This window comes from Neoarius graeffei, chromosome 16 (assembly GCF_027579695.1).
Source record: "Neoarius graeffei isolate fNeoGra1 chromosome 16, fNeoGra1.pri, whole genome shotgun sequence".
NCBI classification, from domain to species: Eukaryota; Metazoa; Chordata; class Actinopteri; order Siluriformes; family Ariidae; genus Neoarius; species Neoarius graeffei.
The window spans coordinates 2205159-2226133 of NC_083584.1; the positions used below are offsets into that span (position 1 = coordinate 2205159).

The 20975-nt window shown below is 42.7% G+C and overlaps 1 protein-coding gene across 2 annotated transcripts; it reads left to right on the plus strand.

Moving 5' to 3' along the window:
• The first annotated feature begins 7430 nt into the window (after positions 1-7430).
• Positions 7431-12656, plus strand: LOC132900295 (keratin, type I cytoskeletal 50 kDa-like). 2 transcript variants are annotated; one of them, XM_060942294.1, is made up of 8 exons: positions 7431-8061; positions 8378-8460; positions 8576-8732; positions 9059-9217; positions 9477-9602; positions 9783-9857; positions 11741-11889; positions 12480-12656. In XM_060942294.1, exons 1-8 carry the CDS (start codon positions 7483-7485, stop codon positions 12607-12609), a joined length of 1458 nt encoding a protein of 485 aa, XP_060798277.1. In that variant the 5' UTR covers positions 7431-7482; the 3' UTR covers positions 12610-12656. The 2 variants fall into 2 exon arrangements, with proteins under 2 accessions (XP_060798277.1, XP_060798278.1); XM_060942295.1 differs by having other exon boundaries at positions 12483-12656.
• Positions 12657-20975: the final 8319 nt, after the last annotated feature.

Sequence of the window (20975 nt, forward strand, 5' to 3'; positions counted from 1 at the left end):
AGTCAGAGATAAAGCCGTGTGTTTAGTTTGCGGAGAGCAGATCGCCGTGTTCAAAGACTACAATTTGAGTCGGCATTACCAGATGAAGCATGCTGAGAAATACCGAAACTTGACTGATGCTGAAATAGTGTGGACATCGGAAAATTTGCTGGCTAGGCTAGAAAAGCAGCAAGGCTTTTTTACCAAGCATCACACATCCAGGGATGCAGCAACCAAGACCAGCTTTGTGCTTTCCCACAAAATCGCTAAAAACAGTAAGCCATTCTCGGAGGGGGAATTTGTGAAAGAGTGCTTGGTGGACTCTGCAGTGCTAATATGTCCTGAAAAAAACAAGCATTTGAGCAAGTCCCCTCTGTCCAGGCGAACCATGACCAGAAGGATCGAGGACATTGCGGGAAACCTGGAGCTTCAGCTGCAACATGAAGTGGCAAGTTTTGACTTTTTTTTCCTTGGCTTTGGACGAGAGCTGTGATGTCTGTGACACAGCCCAATTACTCGTATTCGTCCATGGGATAACGGACTTTAAGATTATGGAGGAGCTGGCAGCAATGCGCTCACTGAAAGGGACGATGACAGGGAGCGATTTATTCATGGAGGTAAATGTGTGCATGGACAAACTGGGACTGAAATGGGACAGACTGGCAGGAGTCACAACGGATGGTTGTCCAAATATGACGGGTAAAAATGTCAGACTTTTGAAACGTCTGCAAGATAAAGTGAATGAAATCAACACAGATCAGAAAGTGGTATTTTTGCATTGTATTTTACATCAGCATGTGTTGTGCAAGTCAGTGCTAAAAATTAACCATGTAATTGATGTTGTTACAAAAACAGTAAACTTCATCAGGGCACGAGCACTAAATCACAGGCAGTTTGTTGCACTGTTAGAGGAGTACAAGACTGAACACAGTGACATCAGCTACCACACAGCTGTCAGATGGCTCAGCCTGGGCAAACTTCTACAAAGATTTTGGGACCTGAAGACAGAGATCCGAGAGTTTTGTTTTTTTGTGATCAACATTTTTCTTTTTATTGGTAGATTAGATCATTCAAACAGACATTGTAATCTGTAGATGTAAAATAACACAGTACAGTACGTCAACTGTCATTGGACAACACTAAACAAAAGACAAGACAAGAAAAAAAACACAAAATATTCCCCTTTGACAAAACACAAAATTAAAATAAAATACGACAATAATAATAATAGACAAAAATTAATCAAGGGTCTTGGTTTCTTTTAAGAGGTCTTGAATAGATCTAGTCATGTTTGACCATGCCTGTACAGTTCTTGGTTTGGCCTTGTTGAGGCGTGCAGTTGTGCGCTCCAGAGAGGTTACGTGCTGGTATGAAGTGAGCCAGTATTCTTTCAGGGGTAGAGTAGGGAGATACCAGTGTTTTAAAATTGCCTTTTTTGCGGCTGTGAATCCTCATCTCATCTCATTATCTCTAGCCGCTTTATCCTTCTACAGGGTCGCAGGCAAGCTGGAGCCTATCCCAGCTGACTACGGGCGAAAGGTGGGGTATACCCTGGACAAGTCGCCAGGTCATCACAGGGCCGACACATAGACACAGACAACCATTCACACTCACATTCACACCTACGGTCAATTTAGAGTCACCAGTTAACCTAACCTGCATGTCTTTGGACTGTGGGGGAAACCGGAGCACCCGGAGGAAACCCACGCGGACACGGGGAGAACATGCAAACTCCACACAGAAAGGCCCTCGCCAGCCCCGGGGCTCGAACCCAGGACCTTCTTGCTGTGAGGCGACAGTGCTAACCACTACACCACCGTGCCACCCGGCTGTGAATCCTGCCAGCAGTAATCTACGCTGGTTCAGAGTGAGAGATAGCTGAGAGTCATCATTAAGAAGCCAAAGACCTGGGTCGGGCTGCATGTTAATATCTAGCAACTCTGATAATAAGGAGAGTATTTCAGTCCAAAATTGCTTAATTGGGGTGCACTCCCAAAACATGTGCATCGTTGTACCAACTGTTCGATCTGGACAAAGAGTGCACTCAGGACAAGATATTATTTTCATTTGAAAACGCTTTAAAGGGGGGCGGCATGGTGGTGTAGTGGTTAGCGCTGTCGTCTCACAGCAAGAAGGTCCGGGTTCGAGCCCCGTGGCCGGCGAGGGCCTTTCTGTGCGGAGTTTGCATGTTCTCCCCGTGTCCGCGTGGGTTTCCTCCGGGTGCTCCGGTTTCCCCCACAGTCCAAAGACATGCAGGTTAGGTTAACCGGTGACTCTAAATTGAGCATAGGTGTGAATGTGAGTGTGAATGGTTGTCTGTGTCTATGTGTCAGCCCTGTGATGACCTGGCGACTTGTCCAGGGTGAACCCCGCCTTTCGCCCGTAGTCAGCTGGGATAGGCTCCAGCTCGCCTGCGACCCTGTAGAACAGGATAAAGCGGCTAGAGATAATGAGATGAGAACACTTTAAAGGGGTAGCATAAGCTCTATGTATCAGTTTGAAGTGTATAAGTTGGTGAGCCAAATTCTTTGATGAGTCGCATATGTTTTCCCATTCTGGTATTACACCAAAAGAGTTTAGTTCTCGTTCCCATATGTTTTCCACAGGTAAGTTTTTGGATGTATGAGTAATTAAAGCATTATAGGTATTGGTTACCATCCCTCTTGAGTACTGAATAGGACTTATCCACTTCTCCATAGGATGTTCAGGGATTGGTTTGTCCCAGGGTACCCCATACGCCTTCATGGCTGATCTTATTCTAAGATACAGGAAGTACGAAGTACCTGGCAAATTGAAGTCAGTTTTTATGTCTAGAAAGGTGCGCAGGGCTTTGTCATCAAATAGATCACCAAAGATAGCGACCCCTTTTTGAGACCACTGAGGGAACACAAAGGGTGTCCCGCCTGACTGGAAGTGGTAGTTGTTCCGTAATGGTGACGTTTTATGAAGCAGACAGATCCGAGAGTTTTGTGAGAAGAAAGGCAAAGGCATCCCAGAGCTCTCAGATGAGGACTGGATGGCAGATTTTGCATTTGTTGTTGATGTGACTGCATTGATGACTGCACTGAACACCAAACTGCAAGGTAAGGGCCTTTTTGTCCATGAAATGCACAGCCTGGTGAAGGCATTCATGACAAAGTTGCAGTTTCTTTCAAGGCAACTGGAGAGCAACAATCTCACTCACATGCAAACCCTGAAGGAAGTCACACCATCAGCTGACCACCTCCGCAGGTACTCAACTATGTTAGGAGCACTGTATGGTGAGTTTTCAAGGTGATTTGAAGATTTCAGAACAATGGAGGGTGAAATGCAAATGATTTCTTCTCCCTTTACCTGTGATGTGGATAATGCACCCAGTGATGTTCAGCTGGAACTCATTGACCTGCAAGGCAAGGCAAGGCAAGTTTATTTGTATAGCGCATTTCATACACACAGGCAATTCAATGTGCTTCACAAAAAAATAAAAGCATAAGAACAGTAACAAAGAATTAAAGTAAAAGTGAAATCATTAAAATCCAAAATTAAAAAGAAATTAAAATAAAGAATTAAAGTAAAATCATTAAAATCAAAATTAAAAGAAATTATGTTAAAGGAAATTAATTACACTTTAGGTAAAAATTAATCAAGTGAAAGCATCTGAAAACAGCTTTGTCTTGAGCCTGGATTTAAAACTAACAACAGTAGGAGCATTTTTGATCTCATCTGGAAGTTGGTTCCAAAGCTTAGCAGCATAGCAACTAAAGGCTGCTTCACCACACTTCGTTTTGACAGCTGGTATTACTAGCAAGTTTTTCTCCTGTGATCTTAGAGACCTAGTTGGTGCATATAATTGAAACATATCCAGTAGGTAGCTGGGTCCCATCCCATTTAATGTTTTAAATAGAAGAAGTAATGCCTTAAAGTCAATTCTATAGCTCACTGGGAGCCAGTGCAGAGACCTTAGGATTGGAGTGATATGGACGACCCTTTTTGTTCTTGTAAGAACCCTTGCTGCTGCATTTTGGATTAGTTGAAGCTCTTTGATGGTCTTTTTTGGAAGACCTGTGAAAAGGCTATTGCAGTAATCAACCCTACTGGAGGGGCGGCACGGTGGTGTAGTGGTTAGTGCTGTCGCCTCACAGCAAGAAGGTCCTGGGTTCGAGCCCCGTGGCCGGCGAGGGTCTTTCTGTGCGGAGTTTGCATGTTCTCCCCGTGTCCGCGTGGGTTTCCTCCGCGGAAACCCACGCAGGTTTCCTCCGGGTGCTCCGGTTTCCCCCACAGTCCAAAGACATGCAGGTTAGGTTAACTGGTGACTCTAAATTGAGCGTAGGTGTGAATGTGAGTGTGAATGGTTGTCTGTGTCTATGTGTCAGCCCTGTGATGACCTGGCGACTTGTCCAGGGTGAACCCCGCCTTTCGCCCGTAGTCAGCTGGGATAGGCTCCAGCTCGCCTGCGACCCTGTAGAACAGAATAAAGCAGCTACAGATAATGAGATGAGATGAGAACCCTACTGGAGATGAAAGCATGAATAAGTTTTTCTAGATCATGTTTTGACATGAGACCCCTGAGTTTAGAAATGTTTTTTAGGTGATAGAATGCAGACTTTTTTACCACTTTCATATGACTGTTGAAGTTAAGTTCACTGTCAATAAGGACACCAAGGTTTTTGACAGTATCCTTTGCTTTAAGCCCCTTAGTTTCACGAACAGTGGCAATCCTAAGCCTTTCCTCCTTTTTGCCAAATATAATTACTTCAGTTTTATCTGCGTTCAGCTGAAGAAAATTGTGAGACATCCATTTGTTAATTTGGTCAGTGCATCTATGAAGAGACTCAAGAGGGGCATAGTCATTAGGTGACATAGCTAAGTAAAGCTGAGTGTCATCTGCATAGCTATGGAAGTTTATTGAGTTATTCTTAATAATTTGTCCAAGTCTGCAGTCTGATGCGATACTGGCAGAGCACTTTAAGTCAGGAACACTGCTGGATTTTTACTCTTCTCTCAAGGAGGAGAAGTTTCCAAACGTGAGGAGACATGCTCAGAAGATGTTTGTTCTCTTTGGCTCTACCTACATATGTGAACAAACATTTTCAGTGATGAAGTTTAACAAATCCAAGTATAGATCCTCTCTCACCGATGATCATCTGTCAGCTGTGCTTCGCATCTCCACCTCAGACATTCAACCTGACTCTGATGCACTCGTTATACACCAACAGAGTCTAGATTTCTCTCACTGAACAAATAAAAAACTGAAAAACACCAAATGAGGTGATTAGACTACAAATGTGGGCATCATTATTATAATATGATGTATCTTGCTTGATATTTGGAGTAGAAAGACAATATTGTGATGTCTTTATTGTGTTTTGGGGTGAATGTGACTGAAAAAAATGGTACAAACATTCAGTATTTGTTAACCATTGTTTTGGGAAATTTGATTGAATAAATGACATTTTTTGTAAGGCAACCTCGTTTTTTCCATACTCTTACCAGTCTTAGCAGCTTGTAAAAACAATGTTATTTACTGCTTTATATAAAGAAATACAATTAATATTATGCAGAATTTAGTTCAGCCTTTTGGTCCGGCCCTCCGCAAAATTTTCTGTTTGTCATGTGGCCCCATGGAAAAAATAATTGCCCACCCCTGGCCTAAAGGTTAGAGAAGCAGTCTTGGGGCCAAAAGGTCACTGGTTTGATTCACCAATCACTGGACCGGCAAAGAAATCCATGGCTGAAGTGCCCTTAAGTAAGGCACCTAACCACCAATTGCTCCCCAGCTGCCAGGTATGTGTGTGTGCTCGTTGTATGTTGCTCTGGGTGGCATGGTGGTGTAGTGGTTAGCACTGTCTCCTCACAGCAAGAAGGTTCTTGGTTTGAGTCCAGTGGCTGATGGGGGACCTTTCTGTGTGGAGTTTGCATGTTCTCCCTGTGTCTGCGTGGGTTTCCTCCGGGTGCTCCGGTTTCCCCCACAGTCCAAAGACATGCAGTTAGGTTAACACGGGGCAGCCATGGCATGAGTTTGGGCTGAAGTGCCCTTGAACAAGGCATCTAACCCCCTAACATTGCTTGGTGCTGTAGCATAGCTGCCCACTGCTCTGGGTATGTGTGTGTGCTCATTGCTCAATTGTGTGTGCATGTGTGTGCTCACTGCTTCAGATGGGTTAAATACAGAGGTTAAATCTCATTGTTTGCTTAAGTCTGTGCTTGAGTGTACATGTGACAAATGGCTTGGCTTATTCTTGGCTCTGGATAAGAGTGTCTGCTAAATGCATGTAATATAGATGCAAATAGTGACTTCTCGATGCGTACTGAGTTAAAGGTTGGTGTTCTGCAATGTTCTGTTTTAGGCCTACTGCTTTTTTTTCTCCATATATGCTACCTCTGGGTAAACCTTTTCATAAACATGGTACTGTATTACCTTCCACTGTTATGCTGATGACACACAGTTGAATGTTTCTGCAAAGCCACATGAGAGACACCAGTTTCATAAAATTGAGGAATGTTTAAAGGACATTAGATGCTGGATGCTTATTAACTTCCTTCTGCTTAACTCTGACAACACAGAAGTACAGTGGTGCTTGAAAGTTTGTGAGCCTTTTAGAATTTTTTATATTTCTGCATAAATATGACCTAAAACATAGTTATATTTTCAATTACATTTAGTGTATTACAAGATTACATAGACACTAAGGATTAACAGAAGAGATTTAACATCCAAAAAGACTCCAAAACTTTCTGCCATGTGATGATTGAACTTCATGCTCTCATAGTTCTCTTCAGCTTTGCTTCCAAAATTTTCTGCTGTGTGATGAGTGAATTTAGCTATAAGGAGATATCTTACCTAGCTAAAGTAATGGTTAAAGTGGCAGCAAAATTTATGCTGATTTTCCAGTTTATTAGCCATCATCAGCTTATTGGACAAAACTGTGGACATGTTTCATAACATACTGTTTGTTCACAGCTGAGTGAGAATAAAGGGCTTATCCAAATGCAAAAATGTGAGCAAATCTATTTAGATGAAAAATGAGTGCTATGATCCTGTAATATTACTATAACTATACCCCTGTTACCTGGTTAAAAGCTTTCTTTGAAGGTGAGATTGGCACAGGGTTGTAGCACAGAGATGTAAATTTCACATATTTGCATTGCTATGATCTTTCTCTTGTCTCAAACTTTAAAGCAAAAGGGTGTCTCCATCGGGAAGATGAAACAATCTTGACTACAAATAAAACATTCTTGCTATTATTTCTTTACTCTAACCTTGAGGAATTTGGATTTGGAGCAAATACCCATGTGAAGTGAGTGGTGGTATCATACATACCCTGAGAGAGTAGCTGTCAATCACATAATCTTTACAAATATACCTTTAAGGCATGTTGGTATGTTACATAACATTCAAATAATGAATCCATGGGAACCTCAACTGTTCATCTACAGTTTGAAGATTCAAGTAAGGTATAAAAGTCAGCTGAACTTCTAGTCCTCACTCACACTCTAGAGTAAGACCGAAAAGCTTCCATCAGCATGGCCAGAAGCTCCAGAACACAATTTACATCACAATCCTTATCCCTTGGTAGTGGTGGAGGAAGGAGCAGTGGCTTATGGGCTGGAAGTGTCCATGGTGGATCAGGAGGCCGTGGGGTTTACATCTCCCAAGCCCCTCAATCTTTGTTGGCTTCTGGGTATAGAACAAGTTTTGGTGGAGGCTACGGCTCTAGTGTAGGTCTTGGTTCAGGTTTCAGTGTAGGTCTTGGTTCAAGTATTGGAGCAAGCTCTGCTGCAGTTTTAGGTACAAGCTCAGCTACACGTTTTGGTGGAGGGTATGGAAGTAGCACTGGGCTTGGAGGTGGTGCTGCATTCAAACTTGGAGCTGAGTTTGGAGATGCCTTTGGAGGAGCAGATGTTGGCATCCTGGGCAATGAAAAGTTCACCCTAAGGGTCCTCAATGACCGTTTGGCCTCATATCTGAAGAAGGTGCAATTGTTGGAAAAGGCCAATGCAGAGCTTGAATTAAAGATCAGTGAGTTTGTGGACAGCAGGACTTCACCTACTGCACGGGACTACTCTGACTCCTTGTCTACCATCAGTGACCTCCAAACCAAAGTAAACTATACAAAGTTCATGTCTAATTTTTTTTTCTGCAGTTAGCTAAGGTTTTAAAGTGTGAAAAGGATGCATGGTCCATAAACTACTTCTTGTCTTTATAGTTTTAATCAAGTGTAAATTTTATAGCTCACACTCCTTTTCTAATCACTTTTTACTTTTCCTCAGGTGAACATATTTGCACATTATTCTTAGTGGGTGTTGAGCACACTTTTTTCTAGAAATGCATAGTGACCTTGGCTGTTTATTGCCTTCTGTACCTTGATCAAGTACATTGCACATGGTTTCACTTTGTCTTTGGGTTGATTGTTTTCAGATCCTGGATGCTATTCTATCGAAAGGTGCAATCCAACTCAACTTTGACAATGCCTCCTTGGCTGCTGATGACTTCAGGATTAAGTAAGATCTCATATCGTATTAAAAGAACATACTATACTATACTGTACTATAGCAGGGGAAATGTATGATGGGACTGTATTTTTTTAAGTAATTAGCATGCAATGTCTTTACACAGGTATGAGAATGAAGTGGCCATTCGTCAGTCTGTTGAGGCTGATATCTCTGGGCTGAGGAGATTGCTAGAGGATATCAACCTGAGCATGAAAGAGCTTACTCTGCATATTGACACACTGAAAGATGAAAAGAACTTCCTCAAGAAGACCCATGAGGAGGTGATGAAGCTCTACAAGCAAGCAAAATGCTAAATCTATTTGTATCTGTCAAGGAAATGTTCTGAAACAGGTTTTGGGTGTCAGAGTAGTCCAAATACTAAATGACGGTCATGTTTTAGTGTTTTTTTTTTTTTACATATAGAACAGAAAGGAAAGGTACAGGTGCAGATTTAAAATTTTAGTCATTGTTCAGGTACCCTTATGTATCAGAACTGGACAAAAGTCAGTCATTGATAGTTATTAATTTATATAAATCACCTTTATGGATTAATGAGTTAAGGAGCACAGCAACTCAACCATCTCCTCCAACTCTGATGTATTTCAAGGAAATGGTGTCCACACGCAGCCAGATGAGTGGACAGATTCATGTGGAGGTGGAGGCACCAGATCAAGATCTCAACAGTATTCTGGAAGACATCCGTGATCACTATGAGACTGTGGCTGCCAAGAACCGGAGAGAGCTTGAGGGCTGGTTCAAGGGCAAGGTGGGTTCCTCCTGGTGCAAAAAATGATCGTCATCAAAATTATCAAACTACCACATCATAGCTTTTTAATAGAGTTGAAAGAAGATCAAATTTTGGTGATATGTGCTACTATTTAAAAACTTTTATCCAAATCAAGCACAGATTTGAGTCATTATGTGGCACTGTGGCAGTGCAGAGATTAAAGTTTACACCTAGATCAAAACCTGCCCTGTCCATGTGGAAATCTGGGACTAACTTTTTGTTTTTTCTCTCTTGGCAGTTGGAGACTCTGAAACAAGAGGTTGCTACCGGCGCACAGACCATAGCATCCTCCAAAACAGAAATGACCACAGAGAAAACTAAAGTACAGAGCCTGGAACTCGAGCTCCAGTCTGTTTTGGCTGTGGTGAGATTAACATATCAGCTTTTCTATGTATTGCCCCGTTGAAGTATGGTCTCAGAATATTGAAAATGTTAACTGAGAGGTTGTTTCTTGTGTGATGTAGAGGATGTAAGCAAAATCCCATTGCATATCTGTCTACAATATAAACATGTACTGAAAACCCACCACTTTGTCTCACCACAGAAAACATCCTTGGGAGCGAAACTGCATGAGACACAGGCTTTCTACAGTGCACACCTGTCAGGATATCAACTGCAGGTGAGACTGGATTAATGCATTTTAAAATCATTGAGCTAAGATGATTTTTATTGTCAACTATCCATATTGCTTAGTTACAGACAAATATCATGTGTCAAAAATAATTTTATCCATGCAGTTTATTTACAATATTTACAAATTACACTACTGCAGCAGGCTCCAAATGATTCCAACTGGTGTGGATGTATTTAAGTTTGAGTGTCCGTCATGTTCATTAAGTTTCTTTGATTGGCAATTGGTTATGAGGTTACACCACTTTGAGAGATCATCATACCAATCATCATGAGGAGAAGCTGTGCATCCAGGAGCAACAAACAAAAAGCACACTGTCCAATAAATGTTTAGATGTTTGGGGTTTTTTTGTTTGTTTGTTTGTTTGTTTGTTTGTTTGTTTGTTTGTTTGTTTTTTTATTCAAAACCTGCCCACCCACCTGCCCACACTCTATTCACTCCCAGTGAGGCTGTGTCTCTGGGCAGAACTCCAAATGATGCATTAAACCTGTTGTCCAGTCAGCATTAAAGCGAGACGGCCTTTCTATTTCATAAAATCAGTGAAATTTAGTTCCGTCTGAAATGTGGTGATTGTGATATCTGTTTATTTCTGTAATATCTCACAAAATATCAGGCCATTCTGTGGCTGGGAAATTATTTAATTTGAGGGGATTAAAGCAAATAATGTGCATGAAATCGCTCACTTCGCGCAGTCAAGCAGACAGAGGAAGTCCGTGTGCGCATGCGCAGGTTTACCTTCTTCTTCTTCTTTTGGGTTTGACGGCAGCTGGCATCCACAGTGTTGCATTACTGCCATCTACAGGTTTCCCTTTGAGCGTGCACTGACAGTTCCATCATTCTGTCGCTAAACGAACAGCTGATCACACCGAGGTGCTCGCTGAGCGTCCATATTTATTAGTTTGGTCCTGCGTTTCTTTTCCTTCATATAACATAACGTCTTTTCTTCTCGCTTTCCATTACTGTAGTTGCTCTTTCACATTTCATTCGCACACTCACGTCCTCCATTTTTCTCTCCTGTTTCAAATGTGTATCCCACAATGCCTTGCATGAACGGGGAAAGCCCACCATGTGATGCATGATGTAGTATCTTGAATTGGGTCATGGTGAAGCAGGAAAAAATAGTGGAGAATGTAGGGCCACATGGAGATAAATTCATTAATTGTTCTATTTTTAAAAACCTAATAAAATTGGAAGTCTGTGATTCAAATTCAGTAGCTTTTGGTCACTAAACAAAAATAACTGGGTGTGAGGGGAAATTATTTTTATGATCTAAACTTTAAAAATCTGAAAGGCAGTCTACCTTTGATCTTTTGTCCTATTAAAACAACACATACACAAATGTGGAAGAAACATGCTCAGGACACGCCCAGGCTTCACTTTGTGTCTGTTAGCACTGTGTCCAGTGCTTCAGAGGAGGTTTACATTCAGGCTGTGCTGTTCATCAGAAACTGTTTGAGTTACAGGAATGAACAGCACAGTATTGCAGTGAGATATCTGATCATTTGATCTGCTACACTGACTTCCACCAAAACTGATGAATAATATAAGCATTTTGGTAATAAATAAATAAATGCTGCAATTTAATGAGATTTTAAAGGTTGTGTAGTTAATTAAAGCAATTACCCATGGCATACTCAGAATTCAAAATCTGTCCAGTAGGCAGCGCAAACTATCAGTGATGTGAACCAGACACAGTAGGCATTAGGGATTTATGCATTGTTGTGAAATGGGTGGGACTAGAGACTGAAGCATGGCTATTATTTCCTGAGCATTTTAGAAACCCCCTAACCAGTGGTGACTTGTATATCCATGCCATGGGACAGCAATGTGGATAAAATGAGGAATGAATTTGTATGTTTCTCAAAACAAAGGTGACGAGTTTGGAGGAACAGCTGCTGCAGCTTCGTGCTGATCTTGAGCGTCAAGGTCGTGATTATCAGATGCTGCTGGACATTAAGACCCGACTGGAGCTGGAGATTGCTGAGTACAGCAGACTGCTGGACTTGGGGGGCAGCAGAAGGTAAATAAAATCTAAATGAAATCCAGTTTTCTCGAATAGTTCAGGGGTCTTTACATTTATGCCATATTTGTGGTGCCTTGTAAGTGGCAATTTGCAAGTTGTAACAACGTAATTTCACACATCAGCAGGTTTCATGTGCAAAGTGGAAAAAGAAACACTGACATCTCCAGAAAAGCATGACATCTGTTCTCTCACAGAGCAAACAAAAGTTCATGAAAACCGTAACTGCCTTTTACGTTACAGGCCTGAGTGGATATTGGGTCTGTTCTTCAACAGTGAACTTCTCACATTCATACAATATTTTGGACAGAAATTGTGGGAGAGCAGCAACAGTGCACAATAGCAAGTAGCTTTAGCAACAAGCTAGCTGGCTTACATTAGTAATAACTAATGTTGATGATTACTTTCTGAGAATAGTGATTAGTATGGTCAGTGTTATAGATTTAACCAAGTACTGTGTGTGTCGAGTAACTGATCTAAAGACAATACTGCTTTAAATATATAAATGTGAGTGTATAAATTCAGTCTGTAAATTAATCATAGACATAACAAAGTAAAGAATCGAACAACATTGCTGTCCTCTGTTTCAGCAGTGCTTCTGTTTTTGCTGAGAAGAGCAAGCAATCAATCAAGATCTCTACTAGCAAAACGGACACCACAACTAAGGAAGAAGAGAAAATTGAAGACAAGACTAATGAGCCTGAGAAACTTGATCATTAACCATTCACTAACCATTTCAGTCAAGAAATAAAGATAAATTACAACCATGGTGGTAGTTTGTGTTTACTGTTTCTCTCACACACACACACACACACACACACACACACACACACACACACACGAAATAATGATAACACTCAGTTCAGCAATACACAATGCACGTGCAATTCAATTTTATTTGTGTCATGCTTTTAACAATGGACCTAGTAATAAAGCAGCTTTATAAACATAATAAATTCCAGATGTAAATTTACATATATGAATTTATACAATTTATCCCTATTAATCAAGCCAGAAGTGATTGTGTTGAGGAAAAACTCCCTCAGATGACATGAGGAAGAAACCTTGAGAGGAACCAGACTCTAAAGGGAACCCATCCTCATCTGGGTGATAACAGATAGCATGATTATACAGTGGTGCTTGAAAGTTTGTGAACCCTTTCGAATTGTCTATATTTCTGCATAAATATGACCTAAAACATCATCAGATTTTCACACAAGTCTTAAAAGTAGATTAAGAGAACCCAGTTAAACAAATGAGACAAAAATATTATATTTGGTCATTTATTTATTGAGGAAAATGATCCAATATTACATATCTGTGAGTGGCAAAAGTATGTGAACCTCTAGGATTAGCAGTTAATTTGAAGGTGAAATTAGAGTCAGGTGTTTTCAATCAATGGGACGACAATCAGGTGTGAGTGGGCACCCTGTTTTATTTAAAGAACAGGGATCTATCAAAGTCTGATCTTCACAACACATGTTTGTGGAAGTGTATCATGGCACAAACAAAGGAGATTTTTGAGGACCTCAGAAAAAGCATTGTTGATGCTCATCAGGCTGGAAAAGGTTACAAAACCATCTCTAAAGAGTTTGGACTCCACCAATCCACAGTCAGACAGATTGTGTACAAATGGAGGAAATTCAAGACCATTGTTACCCTCCACAGGAGTGGGCGACCAACAAAGATCACTCCAAGAGCAAGGTGTGTAATAGTCGGCGAGGTCACAAAGGATCCCAGGGTCACTTCTAAGCAACTGAAGGCCTCTCTCACATTGGCTAATGTTAATGAGTCCACCATCAGGAGAACACTGATCAACAATGGTGTGCATGGCAGGGTTGCAAGGAGAAAGCCACTGCTCTCCAAAAAGAACATTGCTGCTCATCTGCAGTTTGCTAAAGATCATGTGGACAAGCCAGAAGGCTATTGGAAAAATGTTTTGTGGGCGGATGAGGCCAAAATAGAACTATTTGGTTTAACTGAGAAGCATTATGTTTGGAGAAAAGAAAACACTGCATTCCAGCATAAGAACCTTATCCCATCTGTGAAACATGGTGGTGGTAGCATCATGGTTTGGGCCTGTTTTGCTGCATCTGGGCCAGGACGGCTTGCCATCATTGATGGAAGAATGAATTCTGAATTATACCAATGAATTCTAAAGGAAAATGTCAGAACATCTGTCCATGAACTGAATCTCAAGAGAAGGTGGGTCATGCAGCAAGACAACGACCTGAAGCACACAAGTCGCTCTGCCAAAGAATGGTTAAAGAAGAATAAAGTGAATGTTTTGGAATGGCCAAGTCAAAGTCCTGACCTTAATCCAATGGAAATGTTGTGGAAGGACCTGAAGCGAGCAGTTCATGTGAGGAAACCCACCAACATCCCAGACTTGAAGCTGTTCTGTATGGAGGAACGGGCTAAAATTCCTCCAAGCCGGTGTGCAGGACTGATCAACAGTTACCGCAAACGTTTAGTTGCAATTATTGCTGCACAAGGGGGTCACACCAGATACTGAAAGCAAAGGTTCACATACTTTTGCCACTCACAGATATGTAATATTGGATCATTTTCCTCAATAAATAAATGACCAAGTATGATATTTTTGACTCATTTGTTTAACTGGGTTCTCTTTATCTACTTTTAGGACTTGTGTGAAAATCTGATGATGTTTTAGGTCATATTTATGCAGAAATATAGAAAATTCTAAAGGGTTCACAAACTTTCAAGCACCACTGTACATGAGTTTCAAATGAAAGACTGGAGTCAATGATCACACCGAGGTCTTTCACTGCTGCACGTGAAGTAACAAAAAGGCCATCCAGAGTTACTTATCAATATTTCTGAGATGAAAGAAGGCTATCCTAGTAATATTAGGGTATCCTTCCCAACTCCAATATGTCTGCCTGACCTTTTTGAAGACTGTAGTCGTGTGCAAAGAGTGCAGAGTGAGCACACGTATACAGGCAGGTAGGCCAACCAATCATTTCATTCAGACCAAAAGAAATGTGCTTTACAGCCATATGACTGCCAGAGATGATGAATTTTTCTTTTTATTGTCAGAGAAGTTGATTTATTCATTGCTGTTGGGATGTAAAGAGAATTTCAATAAATCAATGACTGTACCCATCCATCCATCCATCCATTATCTGTAGCCGCTTGTCCTGTACAGGGTCACAGGCAAGCTGGAGCCTATCCCAGCTGACTATGGGCGAGAGGCGGGGTACACCCTGGACAAGTCACCAGATCATGACCTGAGAGATAAAGATCGGTGTCTCACCTAGTTTCTGCAGAAATTTTCTATCAGAGAGATGATAACAGACTTATCTTACATACTCTGACCACACACACACACACACACACACACACACACACACACACACACTTCTATCTTTGTGGGAACACTCACTGGCATAATGTATTCCCTAGCTCCTTTCCCTAACCATAAAATCACATTACCCATATGTGTGTGTGTGTGTGTGTGTGTGTGTGTGTGTGTGTGTGTGTGTGTGTGTGTGATAGAGATATAAAGATCAGTGTCTCACCCAGTTTCTGCAGAAATTTTCTGTCAGGAAAATGAGAGCAGACTTGCCTTACATAATGTCTCACACTTCCTAACAAAGCCTGTACACATTTTCCTGTTGTTATTATTCTATAATAAACTATACTCTGGTGATCTGTGCAAGCATTTAGTATCCATTATCTGTAGCCACTTATCCTGTACAGGGTCACAGGCAAGCTGGAGCCTATCCCAGCTGACTATGGGTGAGAGGCAGGGTTACACCCTGGACAAGTCACTAGGTCATCCACATAGAAACAAACAACCATTCACGCCTACAGTCAATTTAGAGCCACCAATTAGCCTAACCTGCATGTCTTTGGACTGTGGGAGAAACCAACGCAGACACAGGGAGAGCATGCGAACCCAATACAGAAAGTCTCCCATCAACTACTGGGCTCAAACCCAGGACCTTCTTGCTGTGAGGCAACAGTGCTAACCACTATACCCCCTGACAACTGTACCTTTAACTGCAATACCAAGACAGCACACTGTATTAGATTACATTCCATTAATAATGATTATTATTACTATTAGTTAAAAAAAAAGCAAATGGGGCACTGTGTGAGATGGCTGCCTCTCCAATAGCTCTGTAGTTTTTAGCTCTTTAAACCTCTTTTTTTCCACCTTTTTACTTTTCTGCTCTTCTTACGAAGACATAGTGTGTTTTACTTATATCACATGATATTTTTAACTTTAACATGCAACCAGGAGCCAGTTTTCTCTCTTATTCGAGAGAGGAGCTGCTGGCCCTGAAAACAATGAGACGAGCCGGAACACGACACCCCATCCCGGCCGAGCTCAGGAGGAAACCCAGGGGCTGCAAAGCCGGGGCTAAGCTAAAGGCTAGGCTAGCGGACAACCAGCGGTGCTACAAACCATCCATTCCCTCCGTTATCATGGGGAATGTGAATTCGCTGCCGAATAAGGTCAACGAGCTATCCACACTGAACAACCAGCAGATTTACTGGGAGAGCAGCTTATTTATCTTTGCAGAGACAATGGCTAACACACCTTGTACTGGATGCTAACATGGACCTGTGGGGATTCACTGCTGTGAGAGCCGACAGAGACACTAAAGCATGCGGGAAAGGCAAAGGTGGGGGACTCATCATTTACATGAATAACCGCTGGTGTAACCCGGGACATATCTCCGTAAAGACAGTCTTATGTTGCCTGGACTTGGAGCTGCTAGCTGTTAGCCTGCGGCCATTTTATCTGCCAAGGGAGTTCAGTCACGTGATCACCATCTGTGTTTACATCCCTCCGAAGGCAGATGCAGCCACTGCATGTGAGAGGATTCACTCTGTCACAGCAAGGCTGCAGACACAGCACCCTGAGGCATTTATCATCATTTCTGGGGACTTTAATCATGCTACTTTGGACTCTATTTTTGCTGATTTTTACCAGGCTGTGGATTGTCCAACAAGGAAAAACAGGACAATTGACTTGCTGTATGCTAATGTGAGGGATGCATACAGAGTCACACCCCTCCCTCCATTAGGGAAGTCTGACTATAACCTGGTTCATTTACAGCCGAAGTACACCCCCCTCGTTCAAAGGCAGTCTGCAACAATTAGCTCCATCAGGAGGTGGTCCCCTGAAATGGAAGATGCCCTCAGAGACTGCTATGACATCACGGACTGGGATGTGCTGCTTTGCCCACACTGTGAGGACATAGAGGGGCTGACACACTGTCTGATGGATTATCTCAACTTCTGTGCAGACGTGGTCTCCCCCACTAAGACTGTATGGTGTTACCCTAATAGCAAGCCATAGGTAACACAGGAAGTCAAAGCTGTCCTCAACAGGAAGAAGGCCGCCTTCAGGAGCAGGGACAGGGAGGCGATGAAAGCAGCACAGCAGGAGGTGAAATGCTGCGTGAGGGAAGCTAAGGACAGCTACAGGAGAAAGGTGGAGCAGAAGCTGAAGGAGAACAGCATGAGGGAGGTCTGGGAAGGTGTGAAAACCATCACAGCCCACAATACAAAGACCAGAGTTGTTGAGGGAACAGTGGAGAGGGCGAACAAGTTGAATGACTTCTTCAACCGGTTCAACAAGCCTACGTCCCCCCCACCCTCCCCCTCACTGCAGCCATCTCTCCTTCTTCCCTCATCACACCTCCCCCCAGTCATCGCAGCAGCCCCCTCCTCCCCCACCTCAACACAGACTCCTCCATGCATTACTGCAGACCAGGTCAGAGGTCAACTGAGGAAGCTTCACCCCAGGAAAGCAGCAGGCCTGAACAAGGTGTGTCCCCGATTACTGAAGACCTGCGCTGCTGAACTGGGTGAACCACTCCAATGCATCTTCAACCTCAGCCTGCAGCTAGGGAGAGTGCCCACCCTCTGGAAGACATGCATCGTTCCAGTTCCCAAAAAGAATCGGCCCAGTGAGCTGAACGACTTCCGACCGGTGGCACTCAGTTCACTTCTGATGAAGACATTGGAGCGGCTCTTCCTCAGCCTCCTCAGACCCCAGGTACAACATGCCCTGGACTGTCTCCAGTTTGCATACCGGGCAGGTGTTGGTGTGGAAGATGCCATCCTCTACCTGCTACACCAAGCCCACTCGCATCTGGATAAGGGAAATGGCACAGTGAGGATCCTCTTGGACTTCTTAAGTGCCTTCAACACCATTCATCCCCTTTTGCTTCAGGACAAACTGAACAGGATGCGAGTGGACCCCTGCCTGGTCACCAGGATCTCCAGCTACCTTACCGACAGGCCGCAGTACATCAGGCTGAAGGACATCACATCTGACACTGTGCTTAGCAGCACCGGAGCACCCCAGGGCACGGTGCTAGCCCCTCTTCTCTTCACCCTGTACACCACGGACTTCTGCTACAACTCGGGGCTGTTCACATTCAGAAGTTCGTCGATGACACAGCCATCGTTGGGTGTATCAGTGACAACAGAGAGGAGGAGTATAGGAGCCTGATGAGGGACTTTGCTGTGTGGTGCAACAGGAACCATCTGCAGCTCAACACCTCGAAGACCAAGGAGCTGATCATTGACTTTGGGAGGTCCAGGCCAAGGTCACAACCAATTCTGATCAAGGGAGTCGAGCTGGAGGCTGTGGATTTCTACAAGTACCTTGGGCTGTGGCTGGACAGCAAGCTGGACTGGACTTGCAACACCAATCACTTATACAGGAAGGGACAGAGCAGGCTATACTTCCTTAGGAGGCTGCAGTCCTTTAACATCTGCAGGAAACTCCTGTGGATGTTCTATCAGTCTGTGGTTGCCAGTGTCCTGTTTTACATCGTGGTGTGCTGTGGGGGCAGGATATCCAAGAAGGACACATCCAGGCTGGACAAACTGATCAGGCGGGCCGGCTCTGTGGTCGGCATGAAGCTGGACTCTCTGGTGATGGTGGCAGAGAAGAGGACTATGGACAAACTACTGAGCATCATGGATGATGCCAGTCACCCTCTGCACACCGTCATCAGCAACCAGAGGAGCCTGTTCAGTGACAGAATGCTCCTTCCCAAGTGCAGGACGAACAGACTTAAAAACTCCTTTGTCCCTCACGCCATCAGACTGTACAACTCCTCTCTGGGGGGGAGGAGGGGTAACAGGAGGACAGAGGATGGGAAGGAGTAGTAGCCTAGCCTAACAATAAGCAATACTGGACAATGTGCAATATAATTATAATGTGCAATATAATGTGCAATACCTTTCCTGCTGGTCCCCCTTCCCCCCCTTCCCCATATCTTATTCTTTTTATATTTGTATATGTAAATATCTTAATTTAATATAATTTATCTAGAAGTTTTTTTCTCTATTTATCCTGTAATGATGCTGCTGGAATCTTAATTTCCCTGAGGGAACCCTCCCAAAGGAATCAATAAAGTTTAATCTAATCTAATCTAATCTAATCTAATCTAATCTAATCTAATCTAATCTAATCTAATCTAGTAGTAGTATAGTTGTTATACTACACAGACACACTCAAATAAAAGAAAATAGCCCGATGAGGTTTCTTTGCTGTTTCAGGTCAATGCTTTTAGTGCCTAGTTTTACAGTAAAATCTACATTTTACTGCCTTTGTAATGGAGGAGGGAGGAGTTCAAACCACACTGATGTGAGTAAAAGTGCTCCTACTGTCATAATCACTGACGCTGAGTAAAAGAAAAAGGAGTCATCAAGCACTGCAGTCAAGGGTCCAGTGGCCTAATGGATGAGGTATCGGCCTCTGGTGATTGTGGGTTCAAGTCCCACCTGGGTTGTCCCTTAATTATAGTATCATAAGACTTATTCTGGGTCTTTGTACAATTAGAAAAATGGATTACTTTGCCAATAAATCTTCAGTGAATACTTGGATAGAATAGCACTTGTTTAGGGGATGCCATGACCTAATGGTTAGAGAAACAGCTTTGGCACCAAAAGTTCACTGGTTCAATTCCCTGGAATGGCTGAAGTGCCCTTGAGCAAGTCACCAACCTCCAATTGCTCCTCAGGCTTAATTATCTTTGTTTGACATTATCTACCTTCATTATCAACAATATATAAAGAAAACATTAGCTGGTTAGCAAACTTAGCTGAATGGTATTAGGGGTTTGGTAGCTTGCGAGGTTACACACACACTAACTATCTCATGTTCATTCATCCATGTTTCTGGCTATTTAGTAAAGGAGCCCTTTGCACATTACCCAGAGTGCCACCTATACACTGGAACAGCACTTACTGTTCCCCACTTTGAGGTGTGTGTTAAATAAGCTGCAATTTTGGACAAAATTTGGTGAACATGCAAAAAAAAAAATTTAGGTCCAAATTTTGTCTTGGATTTTTATTTTAGACTTCTGCATTACACTCACCAGCCACTTTATTAGGAACACCCCTACATCCACCTGCTGTTCTGTAATCAGCCGATCCCTCACCAGCAGCACGATGCATCAAATCATGCAGATACAAATCAAGAGCTTCAGTTAATGTTCACAATGTTCAAACATCAGAATGGGAAAAATTGTGACCTCAAAGTGTGACTTTCTCTCACTGTGGTATGGGTGTTGGTTTGATCCAGATGGACTGGTTTGAGGATTTCAGAAGCTGCTGATCTCCTGGGGTTTTCACACACAACAGTCTCTAGAGTTTACACAGAATGGTGCAGAAAACAAAAAACACTGAGTGAGTGAGCGACAGTTCTGTGGGTGGAAACAAACGCCTTGTTGATAAGAGAGGGTCAGAGGGCAATGGACAGATTGGTTCAAGCTTTTTTGCCAGGAAGGATATAGTAACTCATATAATCACTCTTTTAATCTCCCTCAAAATTGCTTCAGTTACACCAATACTAAAGAAACCTGGTCTAGATTGTCTTTCACTGTCCAATTACAGACCCGTTTCAAATCTCCCTTTCCTAGCTAAGGTAATGGAGAGAGTTGTAGCCTCTCAACTTCATACTTTCGTTGCTCGTATTGATCTCTATGAACCCTTTCAGTCAGGTTTTCACAATCTGCACAGCACTGAATCTGCTCTCTTAAGAGTTGTTAATGACCTCCTGCTCTCAACTGATGCTGATCATCTCAATG

What these genes read in the sequence shown, in the direction of transcription:
- LOC132900295 (XM_060942294.1), top strand. Translation starts at nt 7,483, where the DNA reads ATGGCCAGAAGCTCCAGAACACAATTTACATCACAATCCTTATCCCTT. An exon ending in TCAGTGACCTCCAAACCAAA is followed by an intron (nt 8,062 to 8,377) that starts GTAAACTATACA and finishes GATTGTTTTCAG; the next exon opens with ATCCTGGATGCTATTCTATC. An exon ending in TCCAGTCTGTTTTGGCTGTG is followed by an intron (nt 9,603 to 9,782) that starts GTGAGATTAACA and finishes GTCTCACCACAG; the next exon opens with AAAACATCCTTGGGAGCGAA.